The 20,278-nt window shown below is 47.7% G+C and overlaps 2 protein-coding genes across 2 annotated transcripts in view; one reads left to right on the forward strand and one right to left on the reverse strand.

Moving 5' to 3' along the window:
• The window catches only part of dlg3 (discs, large homolog 3 (Drosophila)), a 38,313-nt gene extending 27,774 nt beyond the window's left edge, over positions 1-10,539 (forward strand). The window contains exons 12-22 of the mRNA XM_068740304.1: positions 3,179-3,293; positions 4,499-4,675; positions 4,781-4,856; positions 5,314-5,416; positions 7,246-7,287; positions 7,386-7,436; positions 7,551-7,652; positions 7,738-7,910; positions 8,005-8,114; positions 8,191-8,282; positions 8,704-10,539. Coding sequence (XP_068596405.1) covers positions 3,179-3,293; positions 4,499-4,675; positions 4,781-4,856; positions 5,314-5,416; positions 7,246-7,287; positions 7,386-7,436; positions 7,551-7,652; positions 7,738-7,910; positions 8,005-8,114; positions 8,191-8,282; positions 8,704-8,810 — 1,148 coding nt within the window. The 3' untranslated portion in view covers positions 8,811-10,539. The remainder of the gene's footprint in view (positions 1-3,178; positions 3,294-4,498; positions 4,676-4,780; positions 4,857-5,313; positions 5,417-7,245; positions 7,288-7,385; positions 7,437-7,550; positions 7,653-7,737; positions 7,911-8,004; positions 8,115-8,190; positions 8,283-8,703) is intronic.
• A 1,164-nt stretch (positions 10,540-11,703) lies between these two features.
• tex11 (testis expressed 11) lies at positions 11,704-19,054 on the reverse strand. Its single transcript, XM_068740447.1, has 29 exons — positions 19,027-19,054; positions 18,382-18,491; positions 18,059-18,143; positions 17,888-17,967; positions 17,732-17,812; positions 17,507-17,626; positions 17,223-17,303; positions 17,031-17,116; positions 16,894-16,951; positions 16,701-16,796; positions 16,525-16,606; positions 16,358-16,436; positions 16,107-16,258; positions 15,881-15,966; positions 15,584-15,721; positions 15,334-15,436; positions 15,129-15,253; positions 14,522-14,607; positions 14,356-14,409; positions 14,233-14,273; positions 14,056-14,133; positions 13,814-13,884; positions 13,404-13,517; positions 13,222-13,294; positions 12,975-13,124; positions 12,759-12,867; positions 12,556-12,676; positions 11,887-12,054; positions 11,704-11,772 (listed from the first exon to the last, which is right to left on the reverse strand). The coding sequence occupies exons 1-29, from the start codon at positions 19,052-19,054 to the stop codon at positions 11,704-11,706; spliced, it is 2,724 nt and encodes a 907-aa protein (XP_068596548.1).
• Positions 19,055-20,278: the final 1,224 nt, after the last annotated feature.

Below are 20,278 nucleotides of genomic sequence, written 5' to 3' on the forward strand. Positions count from 1 at the left end.
TGTGAGCATCGGAGTCGGCCGACTCCTCAGGTTGGACTATGACAGGAATGTGGAGGGGTATTTGCAGCACGCTCTCATTCCATACTTCTTTCTGTTAGTAAAACACTCACCTTAACTGGTCAGTAACTGGTCAGTAACTGGTCAGTAACTGGCCAAGGGCGCTGGTATGGAAGCAGAGCTAGGAAAGTGAATGGCAGGCGGAGGTAAAAACGGACAGCTGATTTCCCTGCTACTACAAACCCCGATTACGACGCTTCAGTCTCGTCTGTGTGAGTCGATGTTGTCTTGCGTGCTTGCCCACTCTGGCAGCATCTTGAATAATGATGCGGTTTGTTGAAGGGATCCTTTGTATTCCTTACATGCTTTCGGGCCCTCTGCCCCCCCCCCCCCCCCCCCTCCCCTTTTGTGACCCAGCGAAGGACAGTTGTCTGTTTGAGCACAATGGTTAACTACCCTGAATGCGAGTTGGCAAATTATTGACTTCCTGCATACCCTGTGGTCAACTGAGTTACCAGTAATCGTGCTGCTTTCTTGGAGTGGTGAGTGACATGCATTTTATTTGAGTTCGGAGCAGTAAGGAACCCCCCCCCCCCCCCAGAGACGGGACACCGGGTCGCTGAGAAGAGGCTGAAAGGTAGTTCACGCTGGGCGAGCTGCCTGGAAATAATCTTCAGTGGTTGCGGTCGGACCTGAGCAGCAACAGACCCCTGATGGTTAGACAAGAGTTAAAGGCTTCAGGAAGCCACAACAGGGGGTTTACAGGCTGGATCAGGAGCCCCCCCCCCCAACCTGCAGTAGCTAGAGAATCCTCAAGTCACAGTCAGCAGTCAGCACTGGGGAATGGAATTGAGGGTGTGTGTTCACAGGCTGCCTCTCACAAGGAGTGTAATTACACTTATAAATGCTTAGGAAATGGGAGGAGGGCTGTGAAGGAAATGTTCGACCAAACTGACACGAGTCTGAACAGACTTTTATAGAAATGGTTAAACCCGGGTCCACAAGTTCCCTCTGCGTCAAATTATCTGGACGCTGGTGCGTCTTCGCCGGCTGCGCTCTCGCTGAGAGCTGAGCACGCACTCGCATTACAAGTAAATGCCTGCCGTGTTGCGTAACTGGATCAAAAGAGGAGCGACCATCCCCAAAATAAAAAACGCTGTACGGCGAACGAGGACACGCAGTGGGAGTGAGGCGTTTATTATAGTCCCAGTTTCTATTGGCTGTCTTAATTCCTCTAGGTCTCTTCTAAAAATATAGCATAGCTCATTTGTTTTGAGCGAGGTAATGGACGGAGTTGGAAACAATAATTGTGGAATCGTAGCGTTTTAAAGGTGGATATTTGATGAGTAATTTTAGTCCTACCACTGTAATGGGTAACAAGAATCTTAACGGACGTTGCACGTGTGATTCATTCTCCACCAGGTGTAGATACTATGATGTTTAGCTATTAAATGCTTTCGGGTAATTGATATGTTCACAGTGGGACAGTGACGCTTTACTGGTTTCAGTGACACCAAATATGGTGAACACTCTCGGGAGGTTGTGGTAATACACCGAGTAAATTAAAAACGGCGATAACAATGGATTCACCCTTTTATCTAGCTTGCTTTAATTGTAGCTACGCTGCCCTCATCTCCCATCTGTGGTTGAGATCCAATTAAACCAGTCTCTGGTTGCCGTCCCCGGTCTCGGCGTGTTTGGGCCCTGCCGTTGGTTACAGGTCGTCTTGTTGCAGGTGTCCTGTTACCTCACCTTGCAGCGTCATGTTGTTCTGTTAACTGTCTGAGCAGGGGCCGGTGTGGAGGGCTGGCAGGCCCCGTGTTCGCTTTGAATACCCCTTAGGTTTCAGCGGGGGTTTAGAGTTCAGCCACCGGAGGACTGCTTTTGCACCTGCTCAAAAGTTTTCCCAGGTGCTTGGCCTCACGAGGAAATCCTTTTTTGTTTGCACTGGTCTCTGTTTTCAAGGCCATTTGACAGAATCTAGACTTTGATCTCTCGCTGTTCACGTTGCAGGAAGTCTCGCTCGTCAAGCAGTGAGGTGGGAGTCAAAGATGACCTCAGTAAAACGTGTCATGTTATATATATATATATGCTGTGTTATTGGAGCAAAGGTGCACGTTAAGAATGTACTTCACATTTTGAAGCTTGATCTCGGCTGCATTTACATTATTTCATCAGCCTTGTAAGGTTAAACTATTGTGAGAACATTATGCTCAGAACCAAAAGGTTGTTCATAATCCACCTTTATTGTGCTCCTAATGTCTCCTTTGTGCCGTCACACATGCCCGAGCCCCTATCTCTACATATCCGTGTGCCGTGTTGTGTTGTGTCTTAGATTAATCCAGCTGGTTGCGCACAGAGCAAACTGCACAGCAGGAAAATGAGGTCCTTTTATAATTCGGAGGCTCCGGCAACTGCTGGATTCACACACCTGCTCCACATTCATCGTACAGCGTAACATTTTGGGTTCCCGTTTGACCCATGCTAAAGAACTCAGATAAAATGCAATTAATCTGTCTCATAGATTTCTGCCACAAGACACCACTTGATGTGTAAAGCAGATCGGTGATAAACAATCTGTTAATGCGGTATCGGCCTCGGGTTTCAACAAACCTTTCCTCCACTCACTCCGGCTCACGGAGGCAAGAACCAAGAAGCAGTTCTGCAGTTTTTACAGTGAAACACGATCCAAAGTAGAGCTGCGTGATATTGACTGTGATTCGTGTTTATGACCAGATGACTTGAAATCATTTATCCCGTTTGTCTTCCTTCATCCATCCTTTATAGTGAATTTTACACTGAAATAAAACTGAAGTTTGAAAAATAGTTTAGTCCAATAGTTTTAAAATGCAGTTATTTTTTTTTATGTGGTGAATAATCCTGGCAAAAGAAAATCAAACGTTTGTTTTTGTATTTTACAGGAATTATTTTGGGGCTTGAGTCGTGTTTGAATTAAATTTGCCCTTGAAATGAAATGACCTGGGGTGTGGCTGTGGGTCACACCTTCATTGAGATGAGGATGCTGAAACTATATGCTGTATTCTGACACTCTACTCGATACATCAATAGAACCTTAACCTTGTGTGTATCGACCTACAGCCTGAATGGGCGTTTAAGGCTCCAGGGTGTACTTTGGGGCTGTTGTTGACGCTGTTTTGCATGTCTGATTGTTCTGATGCAGAGTACAGTCGCTTTGAGTCCAAGATCCACGACCTGAGGGAGCAGATGATGAACAGCAGCATGAGCTCCGGATCAGGCTCCCTGCGCACCAGTGAGAAACGCTCCCTCTACGTCAGGTGAAGCAGCCGGACATGCGCCGACGCCTCACATCGGATGCTACGATCTGCTGTCAAATAGGCCCTCTTTCATTACAAGCCTGTTTCTGCCAGTGGGGGAGAAAGCCTTGATTGTTTGGTGCAGTCTAATACTTAACATCGAGCCATTGGTACGGTAGCATTTAATTCCTGCCATCGATACGAGGCGGCTCATTGCCATCGAAAGGCACCAAACCGGATAGAGGCCGGTTTAGGAATTAGAACGGGTGGAATCATTCTACGTGTACAAGTAGGAATGCCAAGGAGCTCACGGGGGCGAAGGTGAAAGGGCTGTGATGTAACTCCATAGTCTGAGCTTCACCATGTTTCTATCAGAGCGCGGCCCACTTCTAAACGTAAGCCTCATACCTGCAGTGCTTGATTGATATAGCTCTGGTTCGACCGCAGCAGACCTGATCAAAGGCGTTATATCAAAGGTGTTACCGGACAAAGGCGGCTGTTTACCCGTGTCCCGCCTCTTCTCGTTGGTTCTGAGCTGCGCAGAGAATGAAGCGTTTATGGGCCAACTCCTATGAGGCGTGTAGCGCCAAGCCTGCCCCGGTGTGGGCGACTACGACGCGGGCACGTCGGGAAAGCGGTGCAAGTCGACTGGCTGACGTGGGAGCGGTCGTGTCCGCCCAGCCCAGCCTGAGGAATGTGGACGTGTTAAACCTGTGAGGTGTTACGGGCTGGATCTCCTCGTGAGCTCTGGAATTTGATTCCCGTCGTACGACGTGAAAGGTGCGCTTGTTTCTTTTGTAAAGCCGCGGATAAGCTTCCTCTGGGTTGCATCGGCCTGCCCGATTGTTTACGTCTGTCAGCCGTGGTTTCATTAGGAGAACTTCAGCAGCCAAAGGAGATCTATTTTACCATCTGCCTGTGGATGTAGGCTTGTGGGTCAAGTGAAGAGTAATCCTGTGGAGCAGGTTCTGTTACCTGTCGGATGCAGGGCTGTGGTTTTGCCTGTCTGACGAGGTCGTGACGCACTCAGACAGACGATAAGCAACTTCTGTTTGTGGTGGAAAGAATGTGATGACAACGGTCAGAAAGAAAAAAAAAAGTCAACTGTACAAAGGGAACGTTTCAGAAAGGAGTAAAGGCCCCCTTTGTCCGTACACTAATAAATCACCGGGTTATACACCTTAATGTCCATCTGAAATAACTTCACCTTCTCATCGCTGTTTCAGAGCTTTGTTCGACTACGACCGGACGAGGGACAGCTGCCTGCCCAGCCAAGGCCTGAGCTTCTCCTACGGGGACATCCTCCACGTCATAAACGCTTCTGACGACGAGTGGTGGCAGGCGAGGCTGGTCACGCCGCACGGGGAGAGCGAGCAGATCGGGGTCATTCCGAGCAAGAAACGGTAGCGTCGCAGCAGCACACGATAAAGCTGATGCTACTGCTAGCGTTTGTGCCGAGCCTAATCTTTGCCCCCCCCCCCCCCCCCCCCATTATTGTTCCCCTTCAGGGTGGAGAAGAAGGAGAGGGCCAGGTTAAAAACAGTCAAGTTCCACGCCAGGACGGGCATGATTGAGTCTAACAGGGTAAGTGTAGCGGGCCAGCTGCTCCAGAGAAGCCTTCAGAGCCCGCCCCCCCCCCCCCCCCCCCCCCCAGCACCTGCTCACTGGAGCAAGCGAGGAAAGCGTTCATAGATGACGCAGAAGTTTACTGGGGATGAGGACTCGTTTCCACGTTTTGTACACTCAGCGATGTTAATAAATGTCTGTCGAAGGCAGCTCTGTCTATAATGTATCGTTATCGCTAATCAATTGGATCAAACGGCTACCCGTTTGCCACCGCTTTGATGTTTCATTCATTCCCACCCACTGCCTGCTCCTCATTTTCATTGGAATCTATGGTTTATTCGCATTTCATTCGTTTTGTTTCCTTGCATGGCCGTTGAGGACCTTCATTGAAACCCATTCTTGTTTTTGTTTTTACCCTCTCATTGCCCCCACCCCACCCCCCCCCCCCCCACCCCTCACCCACACATCGACAAAGCAGCCAGTCAAAGTAAAGCGCAAAAAAAGCTTCAACCTCTCACGCAAGTTCCCGTTTTACAAGAGCAAGGAGAATATTGTGCAGGACTTGGTGGAGTCTGAACGTGAGTAACCAGCTGTACGATCAGGGGGTGGGGGGTGGGGTGGGGGGGGTCCAGTCCTTTCCCCCTTCATGCTTCCGTTCTCTCTCGCCTTTCATCTCTCCACTCACCTCCAGGGACGGTGTTTGTGTTGATGCTGCGCTCATCCGTTTCTCCCTGTCCCAGAGAGCCCCCCCCCCCCCCCAGCATGCGGCATGCAGGGGGTCTCTCTGGTGTGTCTGTGCGTCCACATCCGTGATGCTGCTCCTCGTTGGGTCTCCATCCGGTCACTGACCAGCAATAAAACGTTGTTCTCGTTAATTAGACCGAAGCTCAAACAATGAACGGGTCAAAAGCTGTGGCTTTATGCGGATGAGGGGGGGGGGGGGGGCAAAAGGTAACGCGAGCAGCACCGATGGCGAGCGCAGCACGGCACCCGTCTCCCTCTCTGCCCCGACTCACTAACCTTCTTCTTCCTGTCTGCTCTCTTCTCTTGGTTTCCGCTCTCGCCCGTCGGGACGCCTAGGACTTCCCGGGGTTAAGCGATGACTTTTATGGATCAAAGAGTTTGAGTAAGTGTGCGGTTGTACTGTGTCGAGCTCAGAGAGAAATGCTTTGTCACCGCAAGCCCAGCCGGAAACGCCAACAGCCACACGCGCCTTTTAACTCGTTCAATTGAATGCTGCCTCTCTGCGACGGCCGATAACGCCAGGACGAAAAACGGTGGCAGCGCACTTAGGGGGGTGTACCGGCTCACGTGGGATGTATTGGGCGTGTTCGGTCCACCTGCGAGGGGGGGGGGGGGGGGGAGCGAATACTGCGGGCACTCATCATATGGCTGGACTGAACACGGCTGGCACTGAATGAGTTAAAATAAGATTCACGCGGCAACCCGTAATACAAACGCACACTCCGGTTCATCCAAACCAGTTCCTGAGAGTTCTGTCACCAGGTCGGATCCGGTTTCACTGCGTCAGCCGGCTCTACCTCCCTCCCATTGGACGCCGTTACGCCTCTCGTATCGCCTTTTTCCCTGATAACCCTAAACCTAATTGATATATCAGAATCAGAATATACTTTAGTGTTATTGACGGTGCGGTTCGACGAGTCGGCGTCGGGCCGCTGCGATCCCTCGCGCCGCCGCCGACTCTCTTCTTCGGCCATTTGCTGCGTTTCGCAAAGCGATGGATGAACCGAAATAAGTTTTAAGTGCACTTGGGGACGAGCGCACGAAACGCCACAAAGCGTCACGCCGCTGTCGCTCGCGTCTGTCCAGATGTCCGATCCATAAGGCCAGGCGGCTTTCGGCTTAATGCGGCGCCACTAAATGTTCTAGTTCTGCTTTAATGATCTAAAATGAAAGGACCAGGGCGTCTGAGGGAACCAGAATCACGTCTGAGACGGGTCTAAATAATAAATAATTCTACAATCGGTAATATAAACGGGTTCTCTCCTGTCGGTCTCAGGACTTTGGACTGGTTGGAGGGATTTATTGCGTTTTGATTTGAGGAGAAGACGAGGCTTTCGTTAGCCCTCTCGCTACAGACGCGTGCGCTCGTCCCTCTGTGGGGGGTAGAGAGGAAGTCGGCACATATTTGAGGAACCGTTTAACTTCTTAGTGCTTGAACCTAAAACCACTTCCTTATTGTCGGAGAGCATGGCCGCCGCGCCGGGCAACACTTCTGCTTTTCTTCCTATCCCCTTCTTAAATGGCCTCTGTGTTAAGAAACGGCGTGAACCCTTGTTCTCAAGATTGAGGCGGGTGAAAGTGATTTTCACCAAACAGCCGTTTGAAATGAGTCGTGGCTGAACAGTCTTTGAGATTTTTAACCCGCCGTCTTGTGGTTTTGTAGAATGCCTGACATCCAACACGAGCGACAGCGAAAGCAGTTCAAGTAAGTCGGCTGGATTTGTTCGCTTTTACTGAAAACGCCCAGATCAGTAGCGTCAATGTCCGTCGGCATCCTTTTGAAATCTGTGTTTTTAATTCCAGAGGGACAGGAGGACACGATCCTTTCCTACGAGCCGGTCATTAGGCAGGAAAGTGAGTCGATTGATCCTCATTTGAAAATAAAAGCCAAACAGTGTCCAGATTTATTTATTTTCTCTGCCTCACCTGTCTCTCCTGTCTCACCTGTCTCTCCTGCCTCCCACGCAGTCCACTACGCAAGGCCTGTGATCATATTGGGTCCGATGAAGGACCGCGTAAACGATGACCTCATCTCTGAATTCCCTCACAAGTTTGGCTCCTGCGTTCCCCGTGAGTTCCGAGCAGCACCAACCGGTCCAGGAGACATAACGGGGAGGGGGGCGAGTAAACGAGACGTGTCCGTTCCTCTCCGCAGATACGACTCGCCCAAGGCGAGAGAACGAGATGGACGGACAGGACTACCACTTTGTGGGCTCGCGAGAGCAAATGGAGAAAGACATTCAGGACAATAAATTCATCGAGGCCGGCCAGTTCAACGAGAACCTCTACGGGACGAGCATCTTGTCTGTGAGAACCGTGGCTGAACGGGTAGGCGGCATCGCCATGGTTACCGGATGAGGTTCGCCGGATTAGGGGTGCAACCAGGAGAATGTAACCAAAACCCGTTTGTCCCCGCCTGCAGGGGAAGCATTGCATTCTGGATGTGTCTGGGAACGCCATAAAACGTCTGCAACAAGCACAACTTTATCCAGTCGCCATCTTTATTAAACCAAAATCTATCGAAGCTCTAATGTGAGTGAGCTTTCGTACGTACCGTGGATGGAGGCGTGGACGGTCGCGCGTGTGTAATTCTGACTCGTCTTTTCAGGGAAATGAATAAGAGGCAGACGTACGAGCAAGCCAATAAAGTGTTCGACAAGGCGGTGAAGCTGGAGCAGGACTTTGGGGAGTATTTCACAGGTCGGTATCAACCAGCGGTCCAGAGCAGCCGCTTTAATTTATGTATATTATACGCGTAATACTGAAATATCGGTATCCATGAAATACCCGAACGGGGAGATCTGTCGGCTTCGCTTTGGGGGGTGGGGGGGGGCAGTTTCACGGGAAAGGGCAATTTTAAAAATATGTTTCGCTTGATCAACAGTTCAAAACCTGAGTGTGTAATATTTATGTGCAAATGCTGGAAATAAAATCAATAATTGATTTATCCTTACCTTTACAAGCTCCTCGGTAGGAGTTGGGCTCTGTCTCACTAGCTGTGGGGCACAAATGTTCTTTAACTGAAACGAGGAATTGATCCCCGAGACTAATTCTCTCATCGATGCGTCTGCTGCGTCGAGCCCGGCTCTGATGTCACCACTTCTCTGATTTGTCTCCCCAGCTATTGTCCAGGGCGACTCGCTAGAGGAGATCTACAACAAGATGAAGCTGATCATCGAGGAGCAGTCCGGGCCCTACATCTGGATCCCCTCCTCAGAGAAGCTCTGAGCTCCCCGCCGCCCCCTCCTGCCTCCCAGATAGCCCCGCCCCTCTTCACGTCCTTTTTGCAGATATGTTTCATATCAAGTTTTAGTGTCATCATTATGTTACTCTCTAAATTAAAAAGTCTTATCACCATTGCTGTAACTGTGCACACCCCCCCCCCCCCCCTTGCATGAGTTTCTCAACGAAAACCATTCAAGACTGGAAATGCCATTCCAAAGGAGTTTGTCTAATGACAGCAAAAGGGAACCGGAATAAATCCTTTTGTGGGACTGGGACTGACTGAGGAGTGGAATGTCCTACAGAAACGGACAAATCACACCGAGTTGGATCACTTTGTAAATGTTCATCACATCGCCTGAACAGAAATAGACCTGCGAGCCGGAGGTTTTCTTTTTCTAAAGAGACTGGATCAGTGCAGCCCTGCTGTGATGGAACCGGTACCGGTACCGGTCGCTGTTTATAATGACTGAAATGAGTGGATCCCACAAAGCGGTGATCCGTTTTCTCACGACCCAGCTTGCTGTTTGGTTGTCGGCCAGTCGTCTGTTGCTACGGCTCATAAAGACATCGCGGGGGGGGCGGCAGGTGAAGAGGAACAAATGCGTCGTGGGTCTCTGCATTTATATTATGAAATCACATGATAAAATCCCACTGAGATTTTACTGCATATTTAAAATTACACATTTTACACTTCACTACAATCGTCAGTTTGGAGGGCTTTTTGGATTTTATTTGTTTTTTTTCTTGTGGTTTTTCGCTGCTCTGTATAAGGAACGGAGGTAGAGAAGTGTAACCGGGCTCTCTGCAAAACACCCGACTTGCCTTACATCAAATACAAATTCTATTTTGTGACTTCCTGTCTGCTCGGTAGGCTGCACGCTAAGGAGAGGTGAAGAGTCCTTCCCTTCTCTTACTTTGTGTCCTCTGACTAGAGTGCAATAGAAAACACGCACACAAAAAAAAGTCCTTTCTGTGCAATGAAATACGGCTTTGGTTATTGGATTACAACGTGGACGGCCGACGCCCCCCCCCCCCCCCCCCCCAACCCGTGTTGAGCAGCAGGTCGCCCTATTACACTCTCTGCCTTCTGATTGGTCGCACGGTACTGTCCTGTCTGCTGCCACGATGGCAGCTTTAAAACGGGTAGAACAAGACAATTGTATTGGATGTTCTAACAAATAAGATTCATTATATTCTGTTTTGGATTGTCCCCCCCCGACCCCCCACCAAAAATAACACTAAAGTTGGGTTTGATTAAACCTACCGGGTACTTGCTTTGTGTGTGTATCACGCCGTGAGTCTTTCGCCGGGTGCCGTTGAGCTCTCGGTGCCCCCCCCCCGGTGGAAACCACTTCCCCTGCGCCCAAAGACCCACGTCGGGGAGGCGTGAACGAGCAGGAACCTAAAGTGGTTCCAGGCTGTGTTGGGGTGACTTGATTTGGCTGTACGGCACCTCCAGGGTTGAATCGACCTGCTCCACCCGCCCATGCAGATTTCCGCACCGTGTGTTGATGTGTGCATGTCGAGCGAGCACGTCTGAAGGAATACGTGAACTCTTCTTCTCGGCTTTTTGACGAGTACAAAGGGATTTTTTTTTTCTTTCATCTTCTCAGAGAGCCAGACCCAACAAGAAATGGTAACCTCGACCTCTGGGGGGCCCCCCCCACCCACCAGGCACCACCGCTAAACCAGCTGTCATTACCTGTGTCTAAACCAGAGTTCAGGGAATAACCGAAGGGAACAGAGCCATTTATAAACTTGCTTGCAGACTGTTTCAAAGGGTGTGGTAGCTGTACAATGTAAATAGGCCCCCGGCAGACCCCCCCCCCCCCCCCCTCACCTGTGCTTCATGCATGTGAGTATCAAACTTGGACAAACATGTTTTATAAGCCACAAATGTCAGGTAAGTAAAGTTTGAGCTCCTCTTGAGATATAATTTCCATACAGATGTTGTTGGTATTTCTCTTCAGATGCCTATTGGGGAACCTTAACTCAAATCCCTCAAGTGGGGCCTATCTACTTGTGATTTCTTGTGGACCATGTGTGTATGGGGTGTATAGATTTGAAAAAATATATTGTAAAAAATAATTAAAGATATAGGCAGAAGCCTTCACGGAATCCAGGAGCGTCGATCAATACATTGTTAGAAGTTTAGGAGCGGTCCTCTCCGGCGTTTAGTTCAAATACAGCTGACTGTTAACGATGTACGCGCTACTCATACCTCAGTCAGCCATGTCAAAGCCCAAAGAACTAGTTCATCTCACTCCTTCCGCTGAGGTTGTGGTACGTAAGATGGAACCTGAATGCCTCTCTGTGTGTGTGTGTGTGTGCGTGTGTGTGTGCGTGTGTGTGTAACGATGAGGGTCTTTGTTCTGATGAGAGTAATGACATGCTTTTATTTTCTGGGTCGGGGTCGGGGTTCCCGTTTGTACTACTGGGTGATGTTTATGTTGGAGCACATCTGTGCAGCGAGTGCTTGCTAACACACACGCCCTTTGATTGTACAGTAGATTCCTTCCTGACATGCGGGTGGTACAGCCTATCGGGACTCACGGCCTTCACGAGGGGAGGGGCCTGCAACTGCTGTTTGGGTTTTATTTTGGGACTTGATAAGAGTTTATTTGTTTGGAAATAAAATATGTGACTCAGTTATGATTTCGAAGTGCTTGTTCTACTTTAAGTGACTCCGTTTGCAAGTAATTTAATTTATTCCAATTACATTGATTGGTTTAGCCTTTATTGGCAAGCAGGAAAACATGGCACAAGCAGGCTGAAATCAAACAGAAACACCCACAAATGCTCGTAGAAAAGACATTTTTGAACTGGAATATTCCTACATTTCACCAAAGGAACATTTAGCTGCAACTTAGCAGTAGCATTAGTAGCATCAGGGTGCTTATTTTTCTATGATGAGGGTATTTGCCTTGTCCAGCCTGTCCAGGATTTCGCTGTAGAGACCAGACATCTGTGACAAACAATTAAAAAAAAAAAGTTCAGTAACATAAAACAAGCTTCTGTATCCTGGTTTCAACCTTTGACCTCCCTTTCTAGGACGGCCTCTCCTCACTCTGCTCTGTACCTGTTTCTCGTAGCTTTCCTGCAGGGGTCCCAGGTGACGGATGAAGCTCATGGCGAGGCCGCACCACTTTTCAGCCTTGGGGTACTGAGTCAGGCTGTAGAGCAATATCCCCGTGTTCCAAGCCCGAGTCAGCAGCCACAAGATCTCCATCTCTGGGAAGTCAGCCGGCTGCAGAGGAGAGCAGGAAGATGTTCAAAAGGCCACCTGAGCAACTCTCTTCAGCTCAGAGACGTAAGTATAGTAAGGAATGAAATCTGGTTTTAGGCCGATGATGATGTGCTATATATATCAGCCGGAGTCTTTCACAGACCCAAAACAAACTAAGAGGTTGATCATTTGTAAAGTGTCTTTCATCTTGGGCTTTCGCTCCCAGTGATCTAAAGAATTCCACAGCTTTATCGTAATGACTCGACATGAAAGGGGAAATATGCCTCAATAACTTGATTTCTCTTTCAGAGATGCATTTCACCAGCAGTGTGCGGCACATTAACATTCAAATTGGCAGGAAGGGGTGGTGAATGGAAGCATCTGGTAATTGAAGTGTGGCTTGAAAGCCCATTGATTAAGAAAAATAAAAAATAAAAAGCGGCTTCTGGAACAGCAGGGAGGAAGAGAGAGGGTTAATTATATAGCAGCGAGCGGGGCCGCGTGTGATTGGTGCTGACTCACTGCGGCTGAAATGATGGACAGGGCCTCCTCATAGTAGTCCCACACCTCCTCGAGCACAGGGGCCCCCACCTCCGTCACACCGCTTGGTAGGGACAGCTTGATCAGGCTGTGGACACACTTGCTGAGACGGGGGACACACAAGCAACCAGATAAGTACTTCCTGTTCATGGACGGCCGGTGACCTGTCGAGGGTGTTTCCATGCCTGCAGTGAGACGGGTCGGCCTGCGGCTGCTTCTTGTGCAGAGCGAGCGCGACCCTCAAGGCCTTCTTGCACAGCAGAGGGAAATGGGCTGGCGGCTCCATGGCTAAAGCTACGGGCGGGGAAGAAAGACGGCGGCACACTGCAGATACAAGAGTGTGTCTATTCCTTTAGACGCGTTAAGGGTACAGCGAAGGATCGATTCATTTATTTTAATACCTGCGATGGTTTCTAAGACCTTGGCTTCGACATTTTCAAGCTCCAAGACGGACTCCAGGACGGTCTCGACCTTCGGGTCATTCAGTTTGGCACGGGCTTCGAATTCATACAACAGAAGCAGCGTGTCTGTGCAGTTCATCGGGGGGTTACCTGTAAAAGCAAGAAGTTTAGAATAAATGATTTAACATACAAAGAGCCAGCGATCCCGTGTGTGTGTGTGTGTGTGTGTGTGTGTTACACATAAAACCTGACGCCTTCAGGGTTTTCCACACCTCCCAACACATCTGAATGTGCTCCAGAGCCCGAGTGAGCTCCTCCGTCTGAACCGAACAGAAACGAAAGATCAAACGTTCTGGATTCGTTGTCGCCATCTAGTGTTCACTTCCTCTTCAAACGCAGAGGGATTATCATAAAACGCCAACGACGCACCTGGTCGGAGAGAGGAGACTTCCTGCAGTGCTCCAGAGAGGCGGCGGCGGCCATCAGCAGGCACGTCTCCTGGCTCACCAGCAGAGGGCGATCAGGAGGGCACAGCGCGGAGAGCTACGGGTTCGAGTGAACGTACGTGTATGACAAAAGAGACGCTAACGCAGGCGCCTGAAGACACGATTCAACGGAGCTAAGCTACGGACGTTACTGCTTCGTTTTCGGGGGCCTCGACTGGCAGCTGGCGCGTGTTTCCATGCTGCATGTTTTAGTGGCAGTGTGCGCGCCTTAAAACCCACAAATGTATTCAGGAAGAAAAGAAATGATCGTGTGATTAGAAGCGTTGTTTTTAGGCATGTCAGTCGCTGGTGAACCCACAGATTTATTCACCTCACAATGCTAACAGCACGTACCCGGTAAGAGAGCACAAAGAAATCCCTCATCCTGACGGGGCAGCTCTCACACTGGAGGGCAGAGTTCCAGGCTGTAACAACAAGAACACACATGAGCGCACACAAACACACACGCGCACGCACACACACACGCACACACACACATGCATGCATGCACGCAGACTAAAAGCAAAAGGCGGCAGCATTTCAGCGAGGCGTTCTGCATCTTGACTGCGGTGACGAGAGGTTTTTGGTTTCCGTACCAATCTTCCTGAACCAGTTGGCTTCTTCTGCGCGCCGCTCGACAGACGTGCACGACTGGCGTGAGACTTTCTGCAGAGCTGGCAGACAGAAAGGTCACGATGGACGCCGGACGCTGCAGCTGCAGCAGAGACGTTTCGCAAGAATGTAACGCGAGCTTGGGTCGCAGCTTCACGTACCTGTCTTTAGATACGGCATCAGGACCTCCAGATTCACGGTCCTACAAAAACAAATGTTTCGCGTGTGTCGAGAGGAGCCTCAATAACGCCGCCACTCGAGTAGCTACCGTCCCGTCAGCTTACCGCACGCCATCGCTCGATCGGTCCACTACGGTGAGAGTAAGTCGAACCAAACATCTGTAAAAAGACAAAGGAAGACGCTGCATTTGACCTCCTTTATTTCACCTCCTAACACTTTCAGTAAATAAAATCTACTGTCTGAATATTCGGTAGTTTATTCGTCACAGACCTGAGAGCAGAGAGAACCTGAGTGTCGTCTTGGGACGTTTCGCACAAACCCTCCAGCGCCTTTATGGCCGTTTCCTGCTGTTCATTCTGTCACAGGGGAACAAGCGTCATCATCAACCGCACCACGATCCCCAGGAGTTCCACTGAGACCTACACTCGGACTCACTGTGTTGTTTACACCACATGGTGTATCCGCGGACCAGTTTACCCCCAAACCAAAAGAAAAGCAGATTCCACTTTGTGGTGGTGGAATAAATGAACAAAAATAGATTGGAACGTGTTTAAACATTTGAGGATTCATGAAAACTAAGTGCAATTCATTTCTAATGAGGTACGGTTTTAAATTTTAAGTAGTGATGCGTCTCCTCATCCGGATGGCTGATACTGATCTCCGTGCAGCAATGAATACAGGAAATACTATGATTGTTTCGTTTAAACTCCTCAGACGATGGTATATATCCTTGCTTTTGTACTTTTGAAGCACAAATTGAAGACTTTCCTTGTCCTGATCTGGTCACCAACACTAATACTAATAGCCTCAAGCAAGTTTCGGATCACCACGTGAGCGTTTGTTGATTATGGCTGAGTTGAGTCCATTATTGTCCTACCTGCAGAGCAATCTGAGCAGCCAGGCCGAGCAGATTGGAAGCAGCGTTCTCAGATACCAGTAGTCTGTCTTCACTCGTGACGGGACTCCTGGACAGACGTCCGATCGCATTCACCGCCTCTACAGCTGGATGAAATAGACAGAACATTTTCTACTACATTGCTGTCCCTGCATGCTTTTACTCTGACTTTCCATGAAGCAAATACCTTTGTCCACATTGCCTTCCAGGACGGCGATCTTATAAACACTGAACTGAGTGAAAATACTCTCGGGGTCGCATCTCTCTGCTTCTTTAATGGCTTCTTTGGCCTGAGGAACAAACATATTTACATAAACGCAAACATGCTGCTCTTGCAGAGACTGTTGGGCGTTCCTGAGCGTATTGTGGGTGGGGATGTAGACACAGGGCAACACATTCCTTCCTTCCCAGGCTTGCTCCTGTGGCTCACGTCTCACCTTTTCCAGCTGTTTAAGTTGCAGGAAACAGGAAGTTCGATTCCTCTGCAGTTTGGCTAAGTTGGGCTCCGTTTGACCTGACTTGAAGAAGCCCATGGAGTAGTTATACCACTGCAGAGCTGCAGAATAGTCCTTGGCCTGTGAAGGAAGAAGAGCATTAGCTTAATAAAACTCTTCATTGTACCAATGGTCAAATACACACAGATACAATGTACTGTCCATGGATATAGCAGACAGGCAGCCTACTTGCTATAAGGCGATAGTACAATAAGGAATAAGGAGGTTGTCTTAATATACCTCAAAGTGCTTGTGTGCTTTATCCCACAGAATGGTGTGTAGATGCGCGAGGGCCTGTGGAGAAAGCTGCTTTCCTGTATAATGGCCTGTGTGGGTATGACATTACAACATTAACCCTCGTACTAATACAGGGGCACACGGAGAGTACACAGCTTGCACTGCGAGAAAAACACTTTAAATAAGGTCATACGTATTTGTTTATATCTGGAATGCAGAAACAAGCTACCGCTGATGATGTCTTCTATTTTCTGTTTGCCCAACAGCTCCTTGCCTTTCTGCAGCAGCAGCTCGACGTGCAAAACGAGCGCCGTTCCCAGGTCGGGGGACGACTCAAAGTGCTGACACGCATATTTCAAATAGTCAAATGCCAGCACATCCCTGGAAAAACCATAACAGATATTATCCAAAGGTTAGTGGTGCGTATCAGGACAACGCTCTAAAGAAAAACGCATGAAGTTTTTGTTGTTTTGTTTTTACCTATCTTCAGACATGAGCAGAGTCACTGCACTGAGACACACTTCAAGTGAAACTTTGGCTTCCAGCAGCTCATTGAGGCCTGAAAACAGTTGCTTTAAGGTTTTCATATAACTGCTCGTCCACCCACAGGTACACGTTAGCATGAATGCGGTCTGGCAATGACTGACCTGCTCTGATATGATCGTCAGAAGCCCCACATCTGAGGAGTATTGTGATCTTCAGGTACAGCCCAGAGGTGCTCGCACATTCCTGCTCAGTGCAGGGTTCCGTTGAGTACAGCGCAGCTAAGAGTATTCGTGTGTATATTCTTCGCATTTTGTAAATCGTTTCTCGTATATCCCACCTTGTTGGCTAAGCTGACAGCATTAAGAGCTTTCTCCTGAAACCCCTGACAATCCCACTCAAAATAAACGGTGGCAAGGAGCCTCAGAACTTTGGCCTAATGTGACGCAAATTGAGGACAGTTAAAAAATAATAATAATAATTGTGAATTGAATTTGTAACCTCTGCTTGAACTGAACATCGCACGGTCATACCTGGACTTCAGCTCCAGGTGCATATTTCACATTCATTTTCCCAATGTCGTAGCTTTGGCTAAAAACAAAAAAGACAAAGTCTTTCCTTCGGAGCCGTTTCTCAGAACCTTCCCACAGAAATGAAACTTCATATTTACCTCACCCAAAATGCACTTTCCTCAAACTTTTTTGCGCTGTACATGTCCACTCCAAAGTTATAGCACATAAGGGAGAGGTATGCCGTCTGCAACGGAGGAAAAAAAAGAATCCGGTTAGTGGGCCTACAGGTTAATAGCATTATGTACTTTAAATATCATAAACTATGCAGTAAATACAGAGCGCTTTCATACATCCTTCGGTAGCCGCGGCAGTATGTCTTTGCAGCGCTGCATGTAGGCCACAGCCTCCTGGTTCTTCCCTTGGCTTATGGCCTGTGAAAAGACATTCGGACTCCCGGTAAGATGTCAGCAAACAGAATGAGATTTACCTCCTCTCATTGTTTCTCAGCTCGCATTTTAGCTGGCTCACACTTCACACTGTAAGTTTGTCAGAATAGCACTTTCTCAGCTGCCAGATATAACAAGAACAAATGTTCACATCGAAGGCGTGGCGCACCACATGCACCACGGCTCACCGATTCTGCCTGGAATGAGAGGATCCTGAGGAGATCCTTTTCTACATCACCCTTGGCTGAAGAGATGTCAGCTGCTGTGTCGCTTCTAGATGTCAGTTGGCTATAGAGGGTCTCCAGGCTCTTTGGATATTGTATGTTGAATTATTGAATAAAGAACAATTCGTTTTTTAAAAAAACAACAACAATAGAAATCTCACTCTGCTTGAGTGTTCCTATTTTCTTCACCTTGACAGCAAGTTTAAAGAAGTTATCTGCCATCTGGGGATTCTTACAATCCAGCCAGGTTCTTCCCGATTTGCTGGCCATCTGCAAATATGACACACTGAGACTTTGTCCTCCTTAAATTGTTGATTAATCAAAGACGTCTTCAGCGTCTCTTACCAGGACTTGCTTGCGGATGATGCCCTCTGTTGGACGCTCGGGCTCACAGCAGTACAGCAGACTGCATGCGACATGGCGTGCTGAAAGGACGATGAAAACAACCGTGACTGTCCCTGTTGCGTCCATTTGTCAGATAAATGATCGATATGAATGCTGAAGCTTAAAGGAAACCTTTGGCTTTCTGAGTCTGAGTTATGGTTGTGCTCGTGTTCCTAGTAACTGCCCAGTTCCACAGGTGGACAGCGCACTCCTCCAGCTGGGATGGGGGGGGGGGGGGGTGGGGGGAGACAACCGGGACAAATTCTACAAACTGATTCACCCCGTAAAAGACGATGTAAACCGACTCACTTTGAAAGTTAAAAACAAAATTGCAAAATAGCACAAAAACATTTATGGTGCTATATATTTCAATTAAAGAGGCTAAAGATATGTGTATAAATAAACGTTGTTTCTTGCTTTTTTTATTTAGTGTAGGAATTAAAGCCCAACTCTACCTGCGGATCAGGTATTTTGACGTCCTCCAGGACAGAGACTTCAGAGAAGAGTTTTTCAATAACCTCATCATAGTCTGCCGGCTGTTTCTGCAGCAGCAGCTCCGTGAGACCTGTTTATGGATGAAAGAATATCGACACGTATAGTTTATATTACAGAATACATTCATTTATATATCTCAATTGTTCATATGCCATATTACAAAAATATTACATCAAAATTGGCTAATAATCTGTCAAATGCAAAAACTATACAAACTTGGTCTGCACCAATTAATGTCCGCATTATTACGTTATTAATGTATAATACAACGCAGTGGTGTCAAGAAGGCTTACAAGTTACAATAATAATACCAATAAATAATATATTCTCATATATTTGTTCAAATTCCACTTTTATATATTTTGGTTACGTAAATCGAAAGTGCGTCACGCATCAAACTAGCTAAATCAGCCAGTTAGCATTACATTAGCTCACAATAGCTCGTTAGCTAATAGCTTCCACGAGCTAATTAGCATTCGCTAATAGCTGAAACCGGGAACTTAGTTAACTTTAGAATGGCTGCAATTTGTTGTCAAAACGGTTTCAAAAAACAATGCTTGGTATAGAAACATCAGTTATATAACGTGAAAGCGATTTTTACTCACATTCCACAGTAGAAACAAACGGATCCATGTTTTATGACCCGAGGCCAGCAGGTAAAGCTCCTGTAAAATGACGCAGCCTCAGGTTTCCGGTTTCAGGTTTCAGGTTTCAGGTTCGGATTGTGATGATGGTCAAATATATGGATTTATATTAATGACATTAAAAAAAAGTATCAGAGTCATATCAAAACCTGACAGCTGGGATATAAGGATGAAATATTGTGCTATTGTCATGAAATACAAATATTTTAAGTTAAAATAAGTTTATTTGTTTTTAGGGGGAAGAGAGTTTTTGTCTTTCATTTGAGCTCAGTGCGAGTCAGACTTTGGCTTTTTCCTGGTTACCAAAGAGACTTTATGTTTACGACCAGTTATGGGTTTTTGGTGGCTTGCTCAATGGCACATCGGCAGGTAGCCTGGTCCCTCTCCAGCCCTCAGCTGGGCGGGGACTAGAACCAGTGACCCTGAGGCTCTCAACCCAAGTCCAACCGGCTGAGCTACTGATTATCAGTTTAACATATTTCTTATTTGCCTTTTCGAGACATTTCACCGCTGAGACGAGGATATTGAAGATGAAAGGTTTAGAAACAATTCTTTATATTGGCCACAACATTTTAATCGATTGGTCTCCAGATCTTTGTCGTGTTCCTCGTGTGGATTTCACTCCATGACTCTGCCTGGTCGAATCATCATTTATAATGATTTAATTAACAGTGTGGACTTTAAACCTCTATGAAATTATTTTATTTGACTGGTTACAGTCATAGAACAACTGCAGCAATCAATCCACTTCCTGCGTGTCTACTTGCTCATTTAACTTTTGTACCGTTGCTTTCAAAAGGTGGTATAGAAATAAAGTTATTATATTATTCTGATTAAGAGTTTGTTGTTGTAGAAGCGCTGTAGAAACAGCTCTCCTCCCCATAGTGTGCCTTGAACACCAGGTTCTAAAATAAAACCCTTTAAGTCCTCTCCTCTCAGCGAGACATTTCCACCAATTGTTTGTCGGGAGACTTCTCGGCCCAACGGGAAAGTTTCCTTTGTTGCCGTTGACAAGACGGTTTCTTACAAACCTCGCCTCTGTCGTCAAAAAACATCGAGCAAATTAACACTTTTAGATTTTCTTTTTTAAGAGGGGCCACATTTTCTTTTCTACGCTGGCTTCAACCGCACAAGGAAAACATGTGACTGTCATGGAAGAATGACATTGATCAAGCTTCGCCGTTTATACGTCACGTTTGAGGAACCGTCTCAG

The sequence above is a fragment of the Brachionichthys hirsutus genome, chromosome 6, assembly GCF_040956055.1.
Source record: "Brachionichthys hirsutus isolate HB-005 chromosome 6, CSIRO-AGI_Bhir_v1, whole genome shotgun sequence".
NCBI lineage: Eukaryota > Metazoa > Chordata > Actinopteri > Lophiiformes > Brachionichthyidae > Brachionichthys > Brachionichthys hirsutus.